The following is an 18,173-nucleotide window of genomic DNA, read 5'->3' as shown; positions in this document are numbered from 1 at the left end:
GCGGGTAGCAAAATCGAGCAAATTTTGGAGCTTCTGGCAGCGTGCAGCTCGTCAAGCAAGATAGTGCCGAGGAGATTGGAACTACCACTGGGAGCTTACAGGAGAAGCAGACACATAGCATCTTGAAGCAAGTTAAAGTGTGTGTGCTTGTGTGTTAAAGCAAGCAAAAGCGAGCATTGCAATCGCCAGTGAGCTATCGAAAGCAATTCAACAACCAAAGAGCAAGATTCAACAACTTACAAACAGTTGTCGGCACTTCGAAGGTAGGGATTGTGTGTGTTGCACACACAGAGAGGTCTGCGTGCATTCAATATAGAGTATTTTTTTAAATTTTCTATTGGAGTATGTTCACACATACACTCGGGAGAGAGAAGATAGAGACGACGCGATTCGCACATGAAAGAGAGCAAGCTTGAGAGCTCTCTTGGTCAAGGCAAAAGGAGAGCGGACGCGTGTGCTCTCGCCACACGCACCCACACGCACGGCAAGTAAGTCTGGGCACCATCTGGCATCTGATACTCTCCAGTGGCAGTAGTCACGCCATGACACATCGAAGATGTATTTTTTGACGACGGTTCCTTCTCGGCTTTCGGCAAATTTTTTCCGGATTTCTACGATTCTTTTCCCAATTGAGAGCGCTTCTCCCAAACAATTCTCTCAACCATTTCCACAGCTTCGGCCCAACTTTCCCACATACGACATCGGTCTCGGCTTTGAGCATCAACGACTACGACATTGGTGAGCGCTTCCGTCCAACGGAGGAAGGCGTCATCGATCAAATTTTCTCGATTCCAACGTTAGCGAGAGTGAGCGAGAGCGTTTTCGGAGCTCCTTTGGCGTAGCCTCGCCACCAACTTTCCTCCCATGCCCCATTACAGAGCGGACTTACTCCGACAACCATCCCTCGACTCCCTCAACATTCTCGACTACAACTTGACAAGAGACAAACAAGCAAGAGCAACATCAACTCTTTTCTAACCCTCGTCCAGAGCTGCTCGGCTTCGCAATGTTTCCTTGGCAACCCCCCCTCCCCCTCCTTGACAGCGTTTCGACTTCAACTATTTTCCATTTTCTTGCTTCAACGACACATACCGACACATAACATATCTGACTGTCCATTTCGAAGCAATTCTTCCCGTGAGCGTTGCTCGAGAGCATTGCATATGCTCATGTAGTTGCAAACTTTGTCAGCCATAGATTCCACAAGTTTGCAAATTTCTTGCAAACAATTTCTCATAGGATGCGATTTGAGATAGTTTGCTCCTACTTGCATACATGGTTATACACTTTACGCTTGGTTGAGTTGTTTGTCTCATATTGTATGCTTGTAGATATAGCAGATTGTGGAGTTGAGTTTATGCATATGTGAGCATCGGTTTTAAAAATAAGGATTGATGTCAAAATCCCTATGAAGACAAAACCAGCATAAGTTCCATTGCGCAAAAAGTAGTATAACTTAGAACTACAAACATTGTTTTTTGTAAATTAAATCTCAAATTGAAGAGCACGAATAGACGAACAAGTTTTGACCACAATACAATCATTTATGCTTCACTTTTTTAAATTTTGAGCAAAAGATCTTCAAAAATTGATCATAAGTTGAGAATATCAAAACACAAATCGATAAATAAATGTAATCAAAAGTTAATCACATGGATTAACAACTCACTACTCGATCCTCTTAACATAAAACAAATATTATTCTCCTCAAAATAAAATTTACAACAATTGCAAGTCTTATAAACGGATTGTATACACATACTTTGTTCCTTCATCATGAGTTACATCAAGATTATCATTGTCACTCTAATACCATGTAGAGATGTAGAGAGAGACGACACAAAAGACACAACATGCATGCTCCCAAGTTAGCTAGAGTGAACTATATATAACTTGGTAAATACGATGAAGGCTAAAATCAAAGAAGATATCAATGCAAAAGTAGGTTGAGAAGGTACAAAAGATACTAAAATATTCAAAATGTACAACTATCCCCTTCTTCAATAAAGCTTGTTTTGAGAGTCAAAAATGTCCACCTTTAACTTAGCATGCCCAAAAGCAAACACAAGTTCATTGATGGCTGATGCATACGAAGATGAAAGATAAATGTGACCAAACACTACCCTAAGAAGGCCTTCATGTGAATGCCTACTCAACACACGTATACCCAAAAGCAAATGACGTGCCTCCATACATAAAAAGACCTTACCCAACTCTAGTCTCAACATCAGCAAGATATAGAGCAATTACAGCTCATTACATTGAAAATTTCATGATGAGACAATTTATTGAGCTCGACACAAACTAAGATTCAACTCAATATAACAATGCATAACTCAATGAGTCATGGTAATGGAGTTGGGGTTCTCCTACAACACAGCCAATTGGGGTCTCTATGCTGAACTTTGCACCCTACTCCCCACCCCCATTAAAGTTTCATGGCCATCACAAGTCGATGCACACGACAAAGTCCCTCCGCTAGAGACCACATCAATTGGCCATCAGGCAGCACTGCAATAGAATGCACCTAACTACATTCAAAGCATGTCCTAATGGGATCAGTGCCTCCTTCCCACCAAAAACCAAACAACTTCCAGTTTTTAAAGCTCATAAAGCTCCATGAGCACATTCATTCCCATCGAAGCACAACGAAATCCTCATCTGCCCACCACCGATAACTTTCAAGAAACTCTCTTGAATCAAGTGTGAGGCATCTCAACAGCTCATGATAATTTGAGACTTCCCTTAGATACTCATCTGCTCAACGCATTCAGCTGTTTTCACTTTCAGGAGTAGATGACACCTGGCAACGTCCTTCAGCTTAAACATTGAATCTGAGTTAATCCAAGGCACAGGTGTTTCTCATTAGATTGAAGGCAACCATGATCAAAGAACTCATACATGTATATGAGGTCATCTTGACTGCTGGAGGTACCTAATTATTGAAACCCAATGCTTCCTCATAAGTAAGCTCTCCTCATCCCAAAGGGTCTCTTCATCAACTCCACTACTAAATCAAATTTGAGAAAATGTGACAGAAACACAAAATTTCTGCTGGAGCTTGATAAGAATGCAATAAATGCATTGACAATAGACATTTCTTAATAAAGCATAATACAAGAAATGTTGGCCATTTTCCATGCAGTGGTTTAACAAAATTTTACATGTAAAGGGTTCCCAGCATCTGATTTACAGTAGCTTTGTAGGTTACATATAATACATCCATCTGCAAGAAAAGCTCAAACATGTCGGACATCATAAAAGTCATTACGCACTTCTCATCTTGACAATATACTTTCGCCCAGGTAGATACAAGGTTCATTGACCCACCCAATTCACATGAAAATTCTTACCCCTTGAAAATAAAAACAAGAGTTTTCCAAATTCCAAAGAACTCAAATCTGAAAACCATTACCTCTTTCTGGAACTCCCATATCCGACAAGAAGCAGAAAGTAACACACTAATATGCCTCATGTTCTTTTGTATGAAAGTTTTTCTGACTGCAGAAGACACTAAAAGTATTAAATCATGATCCATTCTCATCGAAGTTGCCAACAAAGCACATAAAAATAAAGAACCTTGAGTTTATCAGCTTCTCAAGAGCTTACCATATCATCAAAAACTTAATCCTACCAGGAAAATCACAGATTCAAAGTGCTTTATAAAATTCACGCAAGTCATCCACAAGACAATGTAACCACCACATCCATCATAATCAGTATTGAAAAAACACCGACATCGCCAAAAGCGCTAGAGAGTGGCCAACCCTGGGTTCAACCTTCTTCAGGAAACTCCAGTAAGATCTAACATGAGGCTGACCTTAGCCACCTTGCAAAACATCTCGAGCCTGAAGTTCTCGTGGGACGATGATAAATTTCCCGTGCTTCAGCCTATGTGGCAGCAGCGCTCGCCATTAAAATTTTAAAGATCAATAAAATCAACCACTTTCGTTAGTGTTAGTGAGTGAAGGCTGGAGTTCTCATGGGGCGATGATAAATTTCCAGCGCTTCTGCCTATGTGGCAGCAACGCTCGCCATTAAAATTTTCAAGATCAAATCAACCACTTTCGCTAGTGCCACGTATTATCGAAAGTGAGGCTTTGTAGAACCGATTGGGTTAAATTTCGAGCGCTAGTGCCTCACTTTTGATAATCACACTTCCTCTTAACTGCTACAGAGCATTGAACTACCTTAGGAAAGGAGAAGGTGCCACTAACATGTGCAAAAAGTTCATAATGGGGAAATGACAAAGAAATTAAACTCATCATTCGATCGAAACATGCGTGGGTTGTCAATTGGCCCACCAGAATGCCTATGTTGGCACGGCACGAAGGAAAGGCAAGAATGCCGACTTATATTCAGGAACACTTGAATTTTTATAATGCCAGACTAGAGTAGTATTTTGAGTCACCAAAAAAGACATAACAGCCCCCACAGCCCCACCCACCCTACCCCCAAAAAAAGAAAAGAAAAGGAAAATTCCCATGATTAGAAGAAAAACCCATAAGTAGTATGGGACGCGTCCCAAACAGCTGGGACAAGGAACGAGGGAACAAGAAGGGCTCGAAACAAGGGGATGGTGCTGGGACGAGGGGAACGGGAGGTGTCACAAACGGGAGTGCATAACAATATAAAATACATTCGGATAAATAGGATTTATCACTCATTACTGAAGCCAGAGGATATAGAGAGAAATAAATAGAGAGAGAGATAGAGAGTGAGAAGATCGACACAGTACTGGGGACAGAAGATGGGCTGGTCCCCCCCCTAATAGTATCTTTATTACTGAGGAGAAGTCTATACAAGCACTTGAACCGAACGTATTACCACGTTCGTTCTAGAATAAGACTTGATGGTTCCCGGGAGCCTCAGCTTCCGATTCCTAGAACAAAACCCTATTCCAAGGAACTTCCGTTCCTTATTCCAATTCCTCGAGAATCAAGGTTCTCGCCTCTGGATCTCACCTTCCAGACTCGGGGCATGGCATCCCTGCAACTCTCTTTCCAGAGTCCTCTTCCCGCAGAACAACTCTGCTTTCCCGGACGCAAAGTCCTTACTTGGGAATCCCAACTTCCGGATCACAACTTGAGAGACTACCTCTCTCCGATCCGTGCATCTACTTCCCAAACTCGGGTATGAAACCCTTGGGCTGATCTAGCTCTAGTTCCTCAGAGCGCTTTTCTCCTACAGAGGCTCATACCTTCCTCTGCTCCTACTCCCTCACTAAGAGGAAGTACACCTACAAACAAATACTCAGAGTTCATAACATGAAAATCGTTACCTTCAAAGTCTCGACGCTCGAAACGCAACTCCGTTCTCGAAAAAGAAATTCCCCAGAAGAGATCTCTACATAGAAAATCCTCTCTTCCAATCCTACACACAAAAGAGGTGTGTTCTCACGTTCCTTCTCGTAAATCAGCCCCGTCTACGACGTTTATGGGCTGAAAACAGAGAAAAAAAGCAGCTTGTCACGATGGAAACACGCTCTGTAGGCACTTCTTCGCGAGGGAACTTGCGCACTGGGTCTTGGCGACATCGGGTACACTTGGGGCAGCCATGGGCATCACTTGCAACGTCTTCTTTACGGCTGAAATTTGTAGCAGCATCTCCTCCTTGCAAAGATTGGTCCTCCTCTCTGAGTGAGGACATGCGATGCTTTTATAGCTCCTAGCCACTAGCACGAATAGCTGCTCGCGTAGAGATCGCAGCCGGGTTTTTTTTTCATTTTTTTTTCCATTTTTTTTTTTTTCTGTTCTGCCAGAAAAAGAGAGGGAGAGAAAACGCTGGCTGATCTGTTGCCTTATTTATCAGATGGCTACCCACTTATTAAGTGGGCGGCCGGCGTATTTTAAAAAATAGTCTGAACCTGCCCAAAAACTCAATAAAACCTATAAGTTAAAAACAATGCTTTCACAACACTTCCTAGGCGTCCCTGGATGCAATCACATGCACAGTTGCAATGCAAACATAGACTTCCTCGCCAGAAAGCATCTGCTTTCCCGAAAGGCAATCCCGCTTTCTCAAAAAGCATCTGTTTTTCCTCTGAACCCATCTTCATTCAAGTGCTTGTTTTTTCCTTGTGCACAATTCTAACACAGTTCGGAATTTCCTCTCGACTATGGATATTCCCTTTCCGATGCACCCGTCACCCACCTTGTGACGCATCAGGAATACCCATCACCTAGTCACTTCCTACCGAACTTACGGTACAATCTCCTTCACGATGCTCTATGTCACCCATCCTATGACGCATCAGAGATGTCCGTTCCCGGATGGTCGGATACTTCTTCCTGATGCTCCCTGTCACCCATCCGATGTGACGCATCAGAAGTACCCGTTCCTGGTGGCCTTACAAATATTCCCATTCACAATGCTCCCGTCATTACTTTGAACGACGCACTAGGAATACTCTGTACTCTGATGTCTCCCATGAGAAAAACCCTCACTTAAAATTCCAATAATTCATTTAGAATTATTTTTCCTGTTGTTCCAAGCGAGAAAACCCTCTCACTTATAAATCCAATAATTCATTTAGAATTATTTTCTTGTCAAATAAAGCCAGTTTAGCAACATCCCTCTCACTTATAAACAGTTGTCCTCAACTGTAGAGGTCCAACTGAACTGCCCGGGTAGAAACCGGAAAGATTCCAAATCTTGCTCAATGGTGAGTTGAGCTGGTCCTTTCTCAAAAGAGAACTTGAAAATTAAATTAAACAGAAATTCAATAATTCAATACTTACCTTACCGGTTCATGTCCTTCCTCTAGTACCTCGAGGATAACCTTCACCAATCATCAAACTTACGAGCCATGTAAGAACTCGTCATTGACGTATTTCCAACAGATCGGAAGTTTCCTCATCCGAGAATCTGTTAACTCAATTCCACCTTCTCAATCTCGAGAAGAATAATCCTCCTAGAAATCAATCTAGGTATGTGTCCTTGCGCATAATCCTTAAAGAAGGTTCTTGTTTCGGGCCGTCGCTCAACGTAGGCAAATGGTTCCAATCCGAAGATTCCTTGTGCATGGCGGCACTTCCTTCCAATCTTTTCCTCCTACAAGTTATTATCACCAGCAGTGTTTTCCTGACACCCATTAGCGTCTCTTCCTTGCAGAGGCCATCCTTGTAAGCATCTAGGACTCCTCGCAAAATTTTAGGCAGATAAAATTCTAGCCATATCATTCTGTGAACATAAGTTCAAACTCGGCCCACTTAAGGGCGAACACGCTTTAGATCTCAATGATGTTCTCCCATATGTGGTTAAGGTAATTCTTACCATTTTTAAAACGGTTGGCGAATTTTACTCTTACGAACATAATAGTTCGAATTTATTCGAGCAGCGTGTAAATGCTACTTGACCTGCTCATGGAGAAACATATACCGCAACCAAAAGTTGCTACTGTAATGGTAAAAGCACATAGCGTACTCAATAATCAACGACCATCAGAAAACCTCTTCTCTGTAGAGAAACTCAAATTCCTTCGACCGAACACATCTCAAATAGAGATTCACTTGTCAGAATATCTGTCACCAGCGTGTGACTACTATCTATCCTTTTTCTGTTGATTTCTTTCTTATTATCTATTTACTTTCACTTTTTGGAAACACCCCTCGGGAAATCTAACTGCCCTGCATTGCATAGCTAGTGTGGAACTGTCCAGAGGGAGTCCAGGCCTGAGGGCAAGAGAGCACTAAGGTTGGACAAAGACTATGGTTAGCCAAAGTGGGGTCATTGACTAGCCAAAGTGGAATCCTTTGCTACAGAGGCTACATTTCAATTTTGGGTGTGGCCGCAGTGTACAAAGAGGGTCGGATGACCTAGAAAGATACAATGGCAGCATCTCCTAAAATTTAGGGAACTGCTATTTTGGGACCTGAAAATGTGTTGACGTCATTACCTCCGGAATGACAAGGGGAACATTTTCTTACTCTACCGTGAAGTCAACTGGGCAACCGGTTGGGATATTTTTAGACGGCAACCCCGAAACGGGAAAATGCTAGCATCTTTCTGCGTACTTGGTTTTTGCACGTGAAGTGTCAGATTGTGATGAATCAAATTTATCTGTGCTAGATAAAGAAAGGTCAATGTTTTTACAACAGTATAGTGACTGTTTTTCCGATTCATTACCGTCTCAATTACCGCCAGAGAGACCCGAGGACCATGCGATAGATTTGGTGCCAGGCTGTAGCCCACCAAATAAGCCTCCGTACAGGGTTAGTGCGGCTCAGCAAAAAGAGATAATGGGCCAAGTATAGGAGCTGTTAGAAAAGGGGCTGATTCAGCCCAGTTCATCTCCATTCTGTTCTCCAGTGTTGTTGGTGCAGAAAAAGGATGGCTCATGGCGTATGTGCATCGACTACCGTGCACTGAACAAGAATACCATCAAGAATAGGTTCCCTATACCTAGAATTGATGATATTATGGACAAATTAGAAGGAGCAGCTATGTTTAGCAGGATAGATCTAAAGAGTGGGTACCATCAGATCCGCATTAGATCAGAGGATGTGCACAAGACTGCTTTTAGAACGACGTTTGGCCTTTACGAATTTTTAGTGATGCCCTTTGGTCTCACAAATGCTCCTGCTACGTTCAATAGGATGATGGACAGAATTTTCCGTCCACACCAACAGTTTGTTGGTACATTCTTTGATGACATGATTGTCTACTCAAAGAATGAAGAGGAGCATAGGCATCACTTGGCCATTGTGTTCAAAGAGCTACGCAGTCATAGGTTGCTCATCAATGCAAAGAAAAGTGAGTTTTTTCTGGAAGAGATTCACTTTCTGGGACACATTGTCTCAAAGGATGGTGTCAGAATGGATCCTGCAAAAGTTGAAGCGATCAAGTCATGGCCAAATTTGAAGACGGTGCATGATGTCCGAAGCTTTTTGGGACTATGCTCCTATTACAGAAGGTTTATCCGAAATTTCGCTGAGATTGCTTCACCTTTACATGCTCTTCAAAAGAAGGCAGTCACCTTTAGATGGACACAGAAAGAGATTTCAGCTTTTAATCTCTTAAAGGAAAAGATGACTTCAGATCCAGTCATTGTGTTGCCAGATCTTAGCAAGTCATTTGTGGTCCAGTGTGGTGCCTGCGGTAGTAGCATTGGTGCAGTGCTAATGCAAGATGGCAGGGTAGTAGCCTATGAGAGCAGAATTTTGCAAGGGCCAGAGATGACCATGCAGGTCTATGAGAAAGAGTTACTGGCTGTGATTCATGCGCTCTTAAGTTGGAAACACTACCTGCTAGGTGCAGACTTTGTTGTCCAAACGGACCATCAGACCTTGCGGTACTTCTTGACACAGACAAAGTTATCTGAGAAGCATATGCGATAGGCAAATATCTTGTCCATGTTCCATTTTCAGATTGTGCATGTAGAAGGCAAGAAGAACGTTGTGGCTGATGCCTTGTCAAGGAAGCCACAAATTTCAGCTGTGTCGATTCCTTATCATCATGAACTTGATGATATGAGAGAACAGTATGCAAATGATGAAGATTTTGCAAGGGTCTTCGAGCAACTAATGGATGGACAACGTCATGAACACTATCTTCTTAAAGATGGGTTCATGATGAAGCATGGCAGATTGTGTCACAAAGCCATTGCGACGCAGAGTTATGGAAGAGAGTCATGTCCCACCGTATGCACGGCATCGTGGTATCGATGCTACAGTTAAAGCGGTTGAGACATTCTTCTATTGGCCTACATTGAGAAGGGATGTGGATGCCTTTGTGCGAGAATGCCTAATATGCCAAAAGGTCAAGTTTGACAGGCAAAAGGCACCAGGATTATTGCAACCACTACCTATTCCAGATAAACCATGGGAAAGTATTGCTATGGATTTTATCTTTGATCTTCCGAGAACGCAGACAGGAAACGATGGTATTTGGACCATTATTTGCAGATTCAGCAAACAGGCTCATTTTATTCCTGTCAGGAAGAAGATAAAGCCAGATCAGATGGCACGCTTGTTTATGAGCAATATTTTCAAGTATCATGGCATGCCACAGTCGATTGTTAGCGACCGTGATCCACGCATGTCAAGTTTGTTCTGGAGAGGCTTGTTTGAGAATATGGGCACCACGCTCAAATTCTCTTCGTCATTTCATCCTCAAACAGATGGGCAGTCAGAAGAGGCAAATTCTACTGTCCTAGATCTGCTGAAGTGCTATGTGTCAGAGCATAAAGGAAAGTGGGAGCAATATTTTCCATTGGTGGAGTATGCATACAATAATACAGTGCATTCATCAACTAGCAAGGCACCTTTTGAGATAGTTGAAGGTGGCAAGAAAGTTCCTCCCATACTGCATACAAAGGACAAGATATTTGAAGCAGATAAGTATGTTCAGGACATAGATGAAATGTACAAGAAGGTCAAAGTGGCCTTAGAAAGGACTAAGGCAAAGCAAAAGAAAGCAGCTGATCGTCACCGTCGTGAAGTGGTATATTCACTTGGTGATTGGGTGCTTTTACACTTTGAAAAGGCAAGGTTAAAGAAGATGAAGGGCAAGGAAAGACTGTTTCCAAAGCTCAGCATGCGTTACTATGGGCCTTTTCAAGTGTGCGACATAATCAATGATGTTGCATATAGGCTGAAATTGCCTGACAATTGGAAGATTCACAATGCGTTTCATGTGAGTCTTCTCAGACCCTATGTGGGTGATGTGCCAGAAGATATGCCAGCTGAAGATCAGCCGGAAGTCGAGTAACTTGACGAGATCTTGGTCCCTGAACAGATTTTGGCACACAAAGAAAGGAAAGTGAAAGGCAAGGTTGCTAGGCGTTACTTGGTAAAGTTCAGAAACTATCCACCAATGGATGCTAAGTGGATGGAAGAAGGTGAACTTGTAGAGTCACCAACTGTGTTATCACTTTACCTGGAAGCCTTCGATTTGCAACCTACCTTGACCCCTTGAGTTTCAAAGCTACATGGATTGTCAGTGTGACAATGGCTTCTGAAACAAATGATGTACATGGTATTTAAAGTGAGCTCAAATCAAATACCTGTTACATGAATGTTAGAGCTGTACAGATTGTCAATTTGGAAATTGCTCTTATGGAATGTCCAAAAGTTTGGTTAGTGCTATAGAAGTGAGTATTTCTTGTCAGTTTGTCAAGGATACAGTGATTGCTTCTATTGAAGAGTACATGTGTAACTGCATTCTTAAACTGTCGGTTTGGGTATGCTCGAAAGTGTTACGAGATCCAACGTGTACTATAAGACAGTGGCAAAATGTGCAGCTACCATTTTGTCATTGGAAAGTTAGTGACTCAAAGCAATGGCAGAGTGCGAAGCTACCACTATGTCATTGGGACAGAATTCACACGCAGGCAATACATGAGTCGACGAGGTGTTGAATACACCAGGGTTGACAATGAGCATGTATGTGTCGTATATGTGTCGACAAGTGTTGAATACATCAGTGTTGACAGTGAGCATGTACGACATAGATGCAAACGAGGACGTTTGAGATTTCAAGAGGGGGGTATGTCACCAGCGTGTGACTTACTATCTATCCTTTTTCTGTTGATTTCTTTCTTATTATCTATTTACTTTCACTTTTTGGAAACACCTCTCGGGAAATCTAACTGCCCTGCATTGCATAGCTAGTGTGGAACTGTCCAGAGGGAGTCCAGGCCTCAGGGCAAGAGAGCACTAAGGTTGGACAAAGACTATGGTTAGCCAAAGTGGGGTCATTGACTAGCCAAAGTGGAATCCTTTTCTACAGAGGCTACATTTCAATTTTGGGTGTGGCCGTAGTGTACAAAGAGGGTCGGATGACCTAGAAAGATACAATGGCAGCATCTCCTAAAATTTAGGGAACTGCTATTTTGGGACCTGAAAATGTGTTGACATCATTACCTCCGGAATGACAAGGGGAACATTTTCTTACTCTACCGTGAAGTCAACTGGGCAACCGGTTGGGATATTTTTAGACGGCAACCCCGAAACGGGAAAATGCTTATAAATGTGCCAAGTGGCACCTTCTGGTGCACTTGCCTCATGCAACAAGAAGTGGCGCTGAATTTAGGAGGGGGAGAGCCTCATTTTCAGATTTGTCACAGGTTAAGAGCTATGGAGTGCTTGCTTTCCCTCTTATGCACAGTGCGGTGCCAGGAGTGATGCCCTACACGCTACGCACTGCCCTCTCTCTCCCCTTTGGTAGTATGTTATGCCCCTCTAGTGGGCTCTTCATTTGACCAATGTACAGTTGTGTGGGTTTATGCGCGATTGCCGAGGCAAGAGCCTCTTGCACAGGTACTGGACTAGCTAGCGGCTAATCCCCCCGCAGGTACAGGTGAATTCCGAGAGATTTCACGCCAAAAATCTCGTCCAGTACCTCTTGCACAGGTACTGGACTAGCTAGCGGCTAATCCCCCCGCAGGTACAGGTGAATTCCGAGAGGTTTCACGCCGGAAATCTCGTCCGATTCAAAGGGCAAGTAGCCCTACAGGTGCGGGAGCTCGAGGACTTGCTACGGATGCGACCAGCACGCGAAACGGAGCCCGAAACAGTAAATTACAGCCTGCTGTGTATTTTTGCAGGTTTAGGGTTTTGGCCCTAAACGGACCCTAATACCCCAGGAGGTTCGGGGACGCAAGGGGACCGCTGTACAGGTGATCTGGCGCATTTTCAGGGCTGAAAACAGAGAATTCAGCGTGCTGCAGATTCTCGCCAGGTTTTGCAAAGTGCCCGTATGCGTCGGGAAAGTCAGTCAATGCGTGGGAATACTGACTGTGAAGGGTCCTAGTACAGTTATGCTGCCGAAATCAGGCCGGAACAGTTGAAATTCAGCCAAGTTTATGCGGGGCAGCTTGTAGGGATCCACAACATTTATTCCCTCTTTTAAAGAATAAAGAAATACCGAAAGGGGCGCCTAAGTTAAGGGCCAATCTGGTGTCGGTCTTCTCATACAGGTGCATTCTAGCATCTGTATCCCATTCCCCTCTCTTGTGTCACTATAGCGCAGGTAAAATAGACGACTAATAATGGGTGAAAGCTAAATCAAGGTTTGAAGTAAAGTCTACCGCCCTTTTTGGATAGAACAGGCCGGTTTCAATATCCTTGCGCACAAAAAGGCGCTCAAGAGAGTATAACAAACTCCCGTTCAGTTCCTGAAAAGGAAGTTGTTTCATCTCATTCCGTTCAGCAGAAAAAAAAATCAACTGGTAGATGACCCACCTTGGCATAGGTCTGCATCTTCGTGTGTTATCCATGTACCCAAAGGTGTACATAATTCTTAAGCTATGTTAGAGTTTTGATGAACCTGGGAAATTACCTTCCCTTCGTAAGATCCTTAGAGCGAAGACGCTGAACCTGACGATCTCTTGGCTCGATCTTAGAGCAAAACCCGCTCATCAAACAATCTAGGATTTCAATCCTTGGATTCTCGAGCACAGTCAGTAGTCGTCACTTGTTCCTTCCCTCATAAAGAGAGTGTTCATTCACTTCTGCGAAAAGCACTACCATGTTCTCCCTTACCGGACAGAGGGTGTTGGTTCATAAGGTACTCAAGCTTAGTGAAAGTTGTTCTTGGTTGAACTCTCGGAATGGTTCCTTCCTTTCTGCCGTCCTACTCGCAATAGCATGTAATTTGTTGGTGAACTACCGTATACGAGATCAATAGTTGACCTTCCGGATATTTGAGCAAACCAATCCATCGCATAAAGCAATGTTTCAACTCAATTCTACTCTCATAAACACTCGAGAGTGATTGTCCCGGTTAGACATAACCATATCTTGTGCAAAAGAGCAAACAAGCACAATGCACTTTATGATTTCCTCAAAGATGTAACTCTGATTGAAAACCTTCCCTCTCACTTAAAGTTCGAGGGTCTTCTATTCAAGAACTCAGGAGTTAGATTGAATTCCCTTACTCCAAACTTTCAGTGTTCAATGATTCCTGTCTCACTACAGGGATTGGATTCTATGTACACTAAGGTGTACACTTTCAGCTTTTATTGCTGACTCTACCATCTGCTGCAAAGTATTTTGCAGATGCGTCTACAAAATTCGGCCAAAAGTTCTTGGTTGAATTTCTTCATCTTTCCTTCCTCAGAGAGGATCGAGAGTGGAGCTACCTTGACAAGAGTGAACCATGACTCACTCGTGTTCCTATTGGGAAAACCCATCCCAATCTTCTTGGATGCCTTCCTCAAAGTGTAGAGGAAAAAAAATTTGTCGAAAAATTTAGCCTTGAATTGAATCCAAGTCTTGTTGTAAGTTCCTTGTAGAGCTTTGGTATACCACCAAGTACTTGCAATCCCCTTGAGGTGTTTAATCACATGCCTCATCTTCGACGCTTTTTCAGAAATTGCCGTTTGCAAAGGCAACTTCAAACTTGTCGAATCAAAGCGGTAGCTTTCGGGGCATCTTCCCTTCCGTCAAAAGTATCAAACTTGACTGGAAGTGTTCCTAGGTCTAGAGACCTTCTTCATATCCTTCCCGGAATGATGGGATTTCATGGCTATAGTTCTGGATTGACGTTCATGGATATTTTCTGGATTCTGAAGAATCTCGAGCATTCCGCTCCTTGGATTCTCTAGGTTCTTGAGCATCAGCTCTTGTCGCCTTCTCAAAGAAAACAGAGTTTATGGGCTGAAAACAGAGAAAAACAACAGCTTGTCACGATGGAAACACTCTCCGTAGGCACTTCTTCGCGAGGGAACTCGCGCACTGGGTCTTGGCGACATCGGGTACACTTGGGGCAGCCATGGGCATCACCTGCAACGTCTTCTTTACGGCTGAAATTTGCAGCAACATCTCCTCCTTGCAAAGATGGGTCCTCTCTGAGTGAGGACATGTGATGCTTTTATAGCTCCTAGCCACTAGCACGAATAGCTGCTCGCGTAGAGATCGCGGCCGGTTTTTTTTTCTTTTTTTTTTTTATCTTCTGCCAGAAAAAGAGAGAGAGAGAGAGAGAGAGAGAGAGAGAGAGAGAGAGAGAAAACGCTAGCTGATCTGTTGCTTTATTTATCAGATGGCTGCCCACTTATTAAGTGGGCGGCCGGCGTATTTTAAAAAATAGTCTAAACCTGCCCAAAAACTCAATAAAACCTATAAGTTAAAAACAATGCTTTCACATCACTTCCCAGGCGTCCCTGGATGCAATCACATGCACAGTTGCAATGCAGACATAGACTTCCTCGCCAGAAAGCATCTGCTTTCCCGAAAGGCAATCCTGCTTTCTCAAAAAGCATCTGTTTTTCCTCAAAGTTTCCTCTGAACCCATCTTCATTCAAGTGCTTGCTTTTTCCTTGTGCACAATTCTAACACAGTTCGGAATTTCCTCTCGACTATGGATATTCCCTTTCCGATGCACCCGTCACCCACCTTGTGACGCATCAGGAATACCCATCACCTAGTCACTTCCTACCGAACTTACGGTACAATCTCCTTCGCGATGCTCTGTCACCCATCCTATGACGCATCAAAGATGTCCGTTCTCGGATGGTCGGATACTTCTTCCCGATGCTCCCTGTCACCCATCCGATGTGACGCATCAGAAGTACCCGTTCCTGGTGGCCTTACAAATATTCCCATTCACATGCTCCCGTCATTACTTTGAACGACGCACTAGGAATACTCTGTACTCGGATGTCTCCCGTGAGAAAAACCCTAACTTAAAATTCCAATAATTCATTTAGAATTATTTTTCCTGTTGTTCTAAGCAAGAAAACCCTCTCACTTATAAATCCAATAATTCATTTAGAATTATTTTCTTGTCAAATAAAGCCAGTTTAGCAACAGGAGGACAGTTTAGCAACAGGAGGACACTGGAGACGGAAAGTCCAAATGGGCGTCCATGTTACTATGATCAAAACAAAAAGTGTTCCCCTGATGTAAGGAAAATTTCTCAAGATTCTTATGAGGCTGCCTTTAGTTCAAGAAAATGAAACTGATAAACAACCAACAACACATAACCTTCAAAAGCTCCTGCTTTACCTTGATGAGCATATAAGTGGGGAGCCAAGCTGGTGAAGTTGATATTCCAGCCCAACCTAACTGCAGAAAGAATCAGAAAATGCCAAAAATTCAAAAAATGAACCTGGTCCCAGGCAAAGTTGCATGTGCAACTAAGGATAGCCCCCAACAACACCCGAAATCTCCACCTCATGACTTCATGTGCGTACCACTCCCTGTAGAGAATGATGAATGCAACAAGAAACTTGGCACCTCGCGTACTCTCAGATTTTTTGAAGCACGGCAATTCTGGCAATTCCCTTATCCATCCTCACAAACACACATCACCACAGCCTTTCAAAGTAAAGCGTGTGCACCATTCACCAAATTAAGAATCTAACTCAAAAGATAGCTAATAGTGTGTGATGCAAGATTTGAGATATCTGACATATGTAAGGGTACAGTGAAACAAGAGAAGCCAATGCAGAAAAGCAACAAGAGCTAGAGAGATGGCATTACCAGTGCATATTCCCCAGTTTCAAAAATGCGTACGTCCAGAATCTGCAAAAAAACATACGATGCTTACTTTCATTGAACACATTAACTGGTCTTCTGAATACAAATGAGAAAGAACCCACCTCCCCTCTGTCTTCATAAATGTAGTCTACACCCTTGAAATTTAGCGGATGTCCCAATGCTAGATACTGCATTCAATAAAAACCATTTAAAAGAAACAGAGTAGCGTCAAGTCAAACCTTAAAGAGTTCTGCAGCTACACATACCAACAGAGAATATAAAATGCAAGCCTAGTAGGTATAGGCATGCATAACAAATTGGGAAAGCACTTGTTTCACGATCCAAGTACAGAATGAATCAAGTAAGAAAGCATGCAATTAAAATGAACCATGAGAAACATGAGGATATGGTGGAGGTAAAAATAGCATGAAACAAAATAACTGTAATGACACCGTCAACCCCCCACAAATTTCCTTTCAATTGCATGTCCTGCTATCGAAGGCAATTCATGTAGAATTGACTACCTCAACACTGTTCAGATACTTCTCCTTGTCCACTCTAACAATATCCCCTTTTTTCACTGCATCAAAGTAAAGGCATTATGATCGTTATGAAAATGCATAAGATGCCTGTGTCCTCTGAAAGGTTACGTGCACACAAAATCATAAAATTCAGCTCGGGATTGCCAAAACAACTAACTTGTCAGAATCTTCTTTGGTGGCGAGGCGGGCTCGGAGGGAGTAGGGAAGGGTACGGAGGACGTTGCAACGGGACAGAAATGGTGTTTGGAGCTCCATTGAGTCTGCACATGGTCGCGTTGCGTTAAACACTTACACACACACACAAAGAGAGAGAGAGAGAGAGAGAGAACCTGTGAGAAGGAGGAGCATGCGGGCGTCTCTGCTGCGAACTGCAAGCGAGTGAACAGTGACGGAGCACCGAGTATTAGCGCCATTTCCTTCTCTGGAGATGGGGAGAGAGCCTCGTCACTAATTGACACCCTCATTTTTTTAGAGGGGATCTACGACTGAAAATCGGCGTGGCTTTTGTGCGAAGATCGAGCCGTTCATCCCGAATGTTAACTTGATGTAAACTCGAACAAATGTGAACTCGTTGTGAACTTCCATGTAAACTAGATGTAAACTTAGTGTGAACTGGAGATCGTGACGCGCAACTAGGACTACAGAATATAATTTCATCCTCCATCCTTTCAATAGTGTAGTGGTAAAGCAATAGCATTGAGAGGGGGGGGAGGTTGTGAGGTCGAATCCAACCACACACCCTTTTTTTTTCCTCCATATGAATCGAACGACCCACAATGAACAATCATCTGGGACCATAGATCCCCTCTTAAAAATGAGGGTGTCAAATAGAGACGTGGGGGAGCGACCTTTAAGATATTGCGGTGAGGGTCAAACTCAACACCTAGTATTTGTGCACGATTTTGAAAAAGGTCGGAAGAAGAGAATCTATCGTTCGTAGATTCTCCTCTCTCTCTCTCTCTCTCTCTCTCTCTCTCTCTCTCTCTCTCTCTCTCACACACACACACACACACACATGCATGGCAGGCACTCCATGTGCCACACACATTAATTTTTCTCAATTTTCATGGGTGATTAATATCCTGTACGCGACACCAATTTTGTGTCCATCGAACGACGGTGCTTTGGTCCATATGTATGGGGCAGAGGTGCATAGGGTTAAGGAAGGGCCCCTATATAACAATTTGCTCATGAATCTTGTTGGCAAAGG

The 18,173-nt window shown here is 43.2% G+C and overlaps 1 protein-coding gene across 1 annotated transcript; it reads right to left on the bottom strand.

The window, feature by feature from the left end:
- Positions 1-3,065: 3,065 nt before the first annotated feature.
- Positions 3,066-17,449, bottom strand: NDHO (NAD(P)H:plastoquinone dehydrogenase complex subunit O). Its single transcript, XM_086487592.1, has 8 exons — positions 17,293-17,449; positions 17,121-17,223; positions 16,946-17,001; positions 16,544-16,609; positions 16,425-16,466; positions 15,948-16,007; positions 3,416-3,501; positions 3,066-3,226 (listed from the first exon to the last, which is right to left on the bottom strand). The coding sequence occupies exons 1-7, from the start codon at positions 17,425-17,427 to the stop codon at positions 3,472-3,474; spliced, it is 492 nt and encodes a 163-aa protein (XP_086343718.1). The 5' UTR covers positions 17,428-17,449; the 3' UTR covers positions 3,066-3,226; positions 3,416-3,471.
- Between the last annotated feature and the right edge of the window lie 724 nt (positions 17,450-18,173).

The sequence above is a fragment of the Adiantum capillus-veneris genome, chromosome 17, assembly GCF_014529385.1.
Source record: "Adiantum capillus-veneris isolate H3 chromosome 17, ASM1452938v2, whole genome shotgun sequence".
NCBI classification, from domain to species: domain Eukaryota; kingdom Viridiplantae; phylum Streptophyta; class Polypodiopsida; order Polypodiales; family Pteridaceae; genus Adiantum; species Adiantum capillus-veneris.
This window is presented reverse-complemented; position numbering and strand designations above follow the sequence as displayed.

Bases quoted from the DNA above. Each gene is read 5' to 3' on its own strand.
- NDHO (XM_086487592.1), bottom strand. From the start codon at position 17,427: ATGAGGGTGTCAATTAGTGACGAGGCTCTCTCCCCATCTCCAGAGAAG. The intron at 16,467-16,543 runs GTGGGTTCTTTC...GTTTTTTTGCAG, and splicing joins TTTATGAAGACAGAGGGGAG to ATTCTGGACGTACGCATTTT. The intron at 3,502-15,947 runs GTAAAGCAGGAG...TGTCTTCTGCAG, and splicing joins CCACTTATATGCTCATCAAG to TCAGAAAAACTTTCATACAA.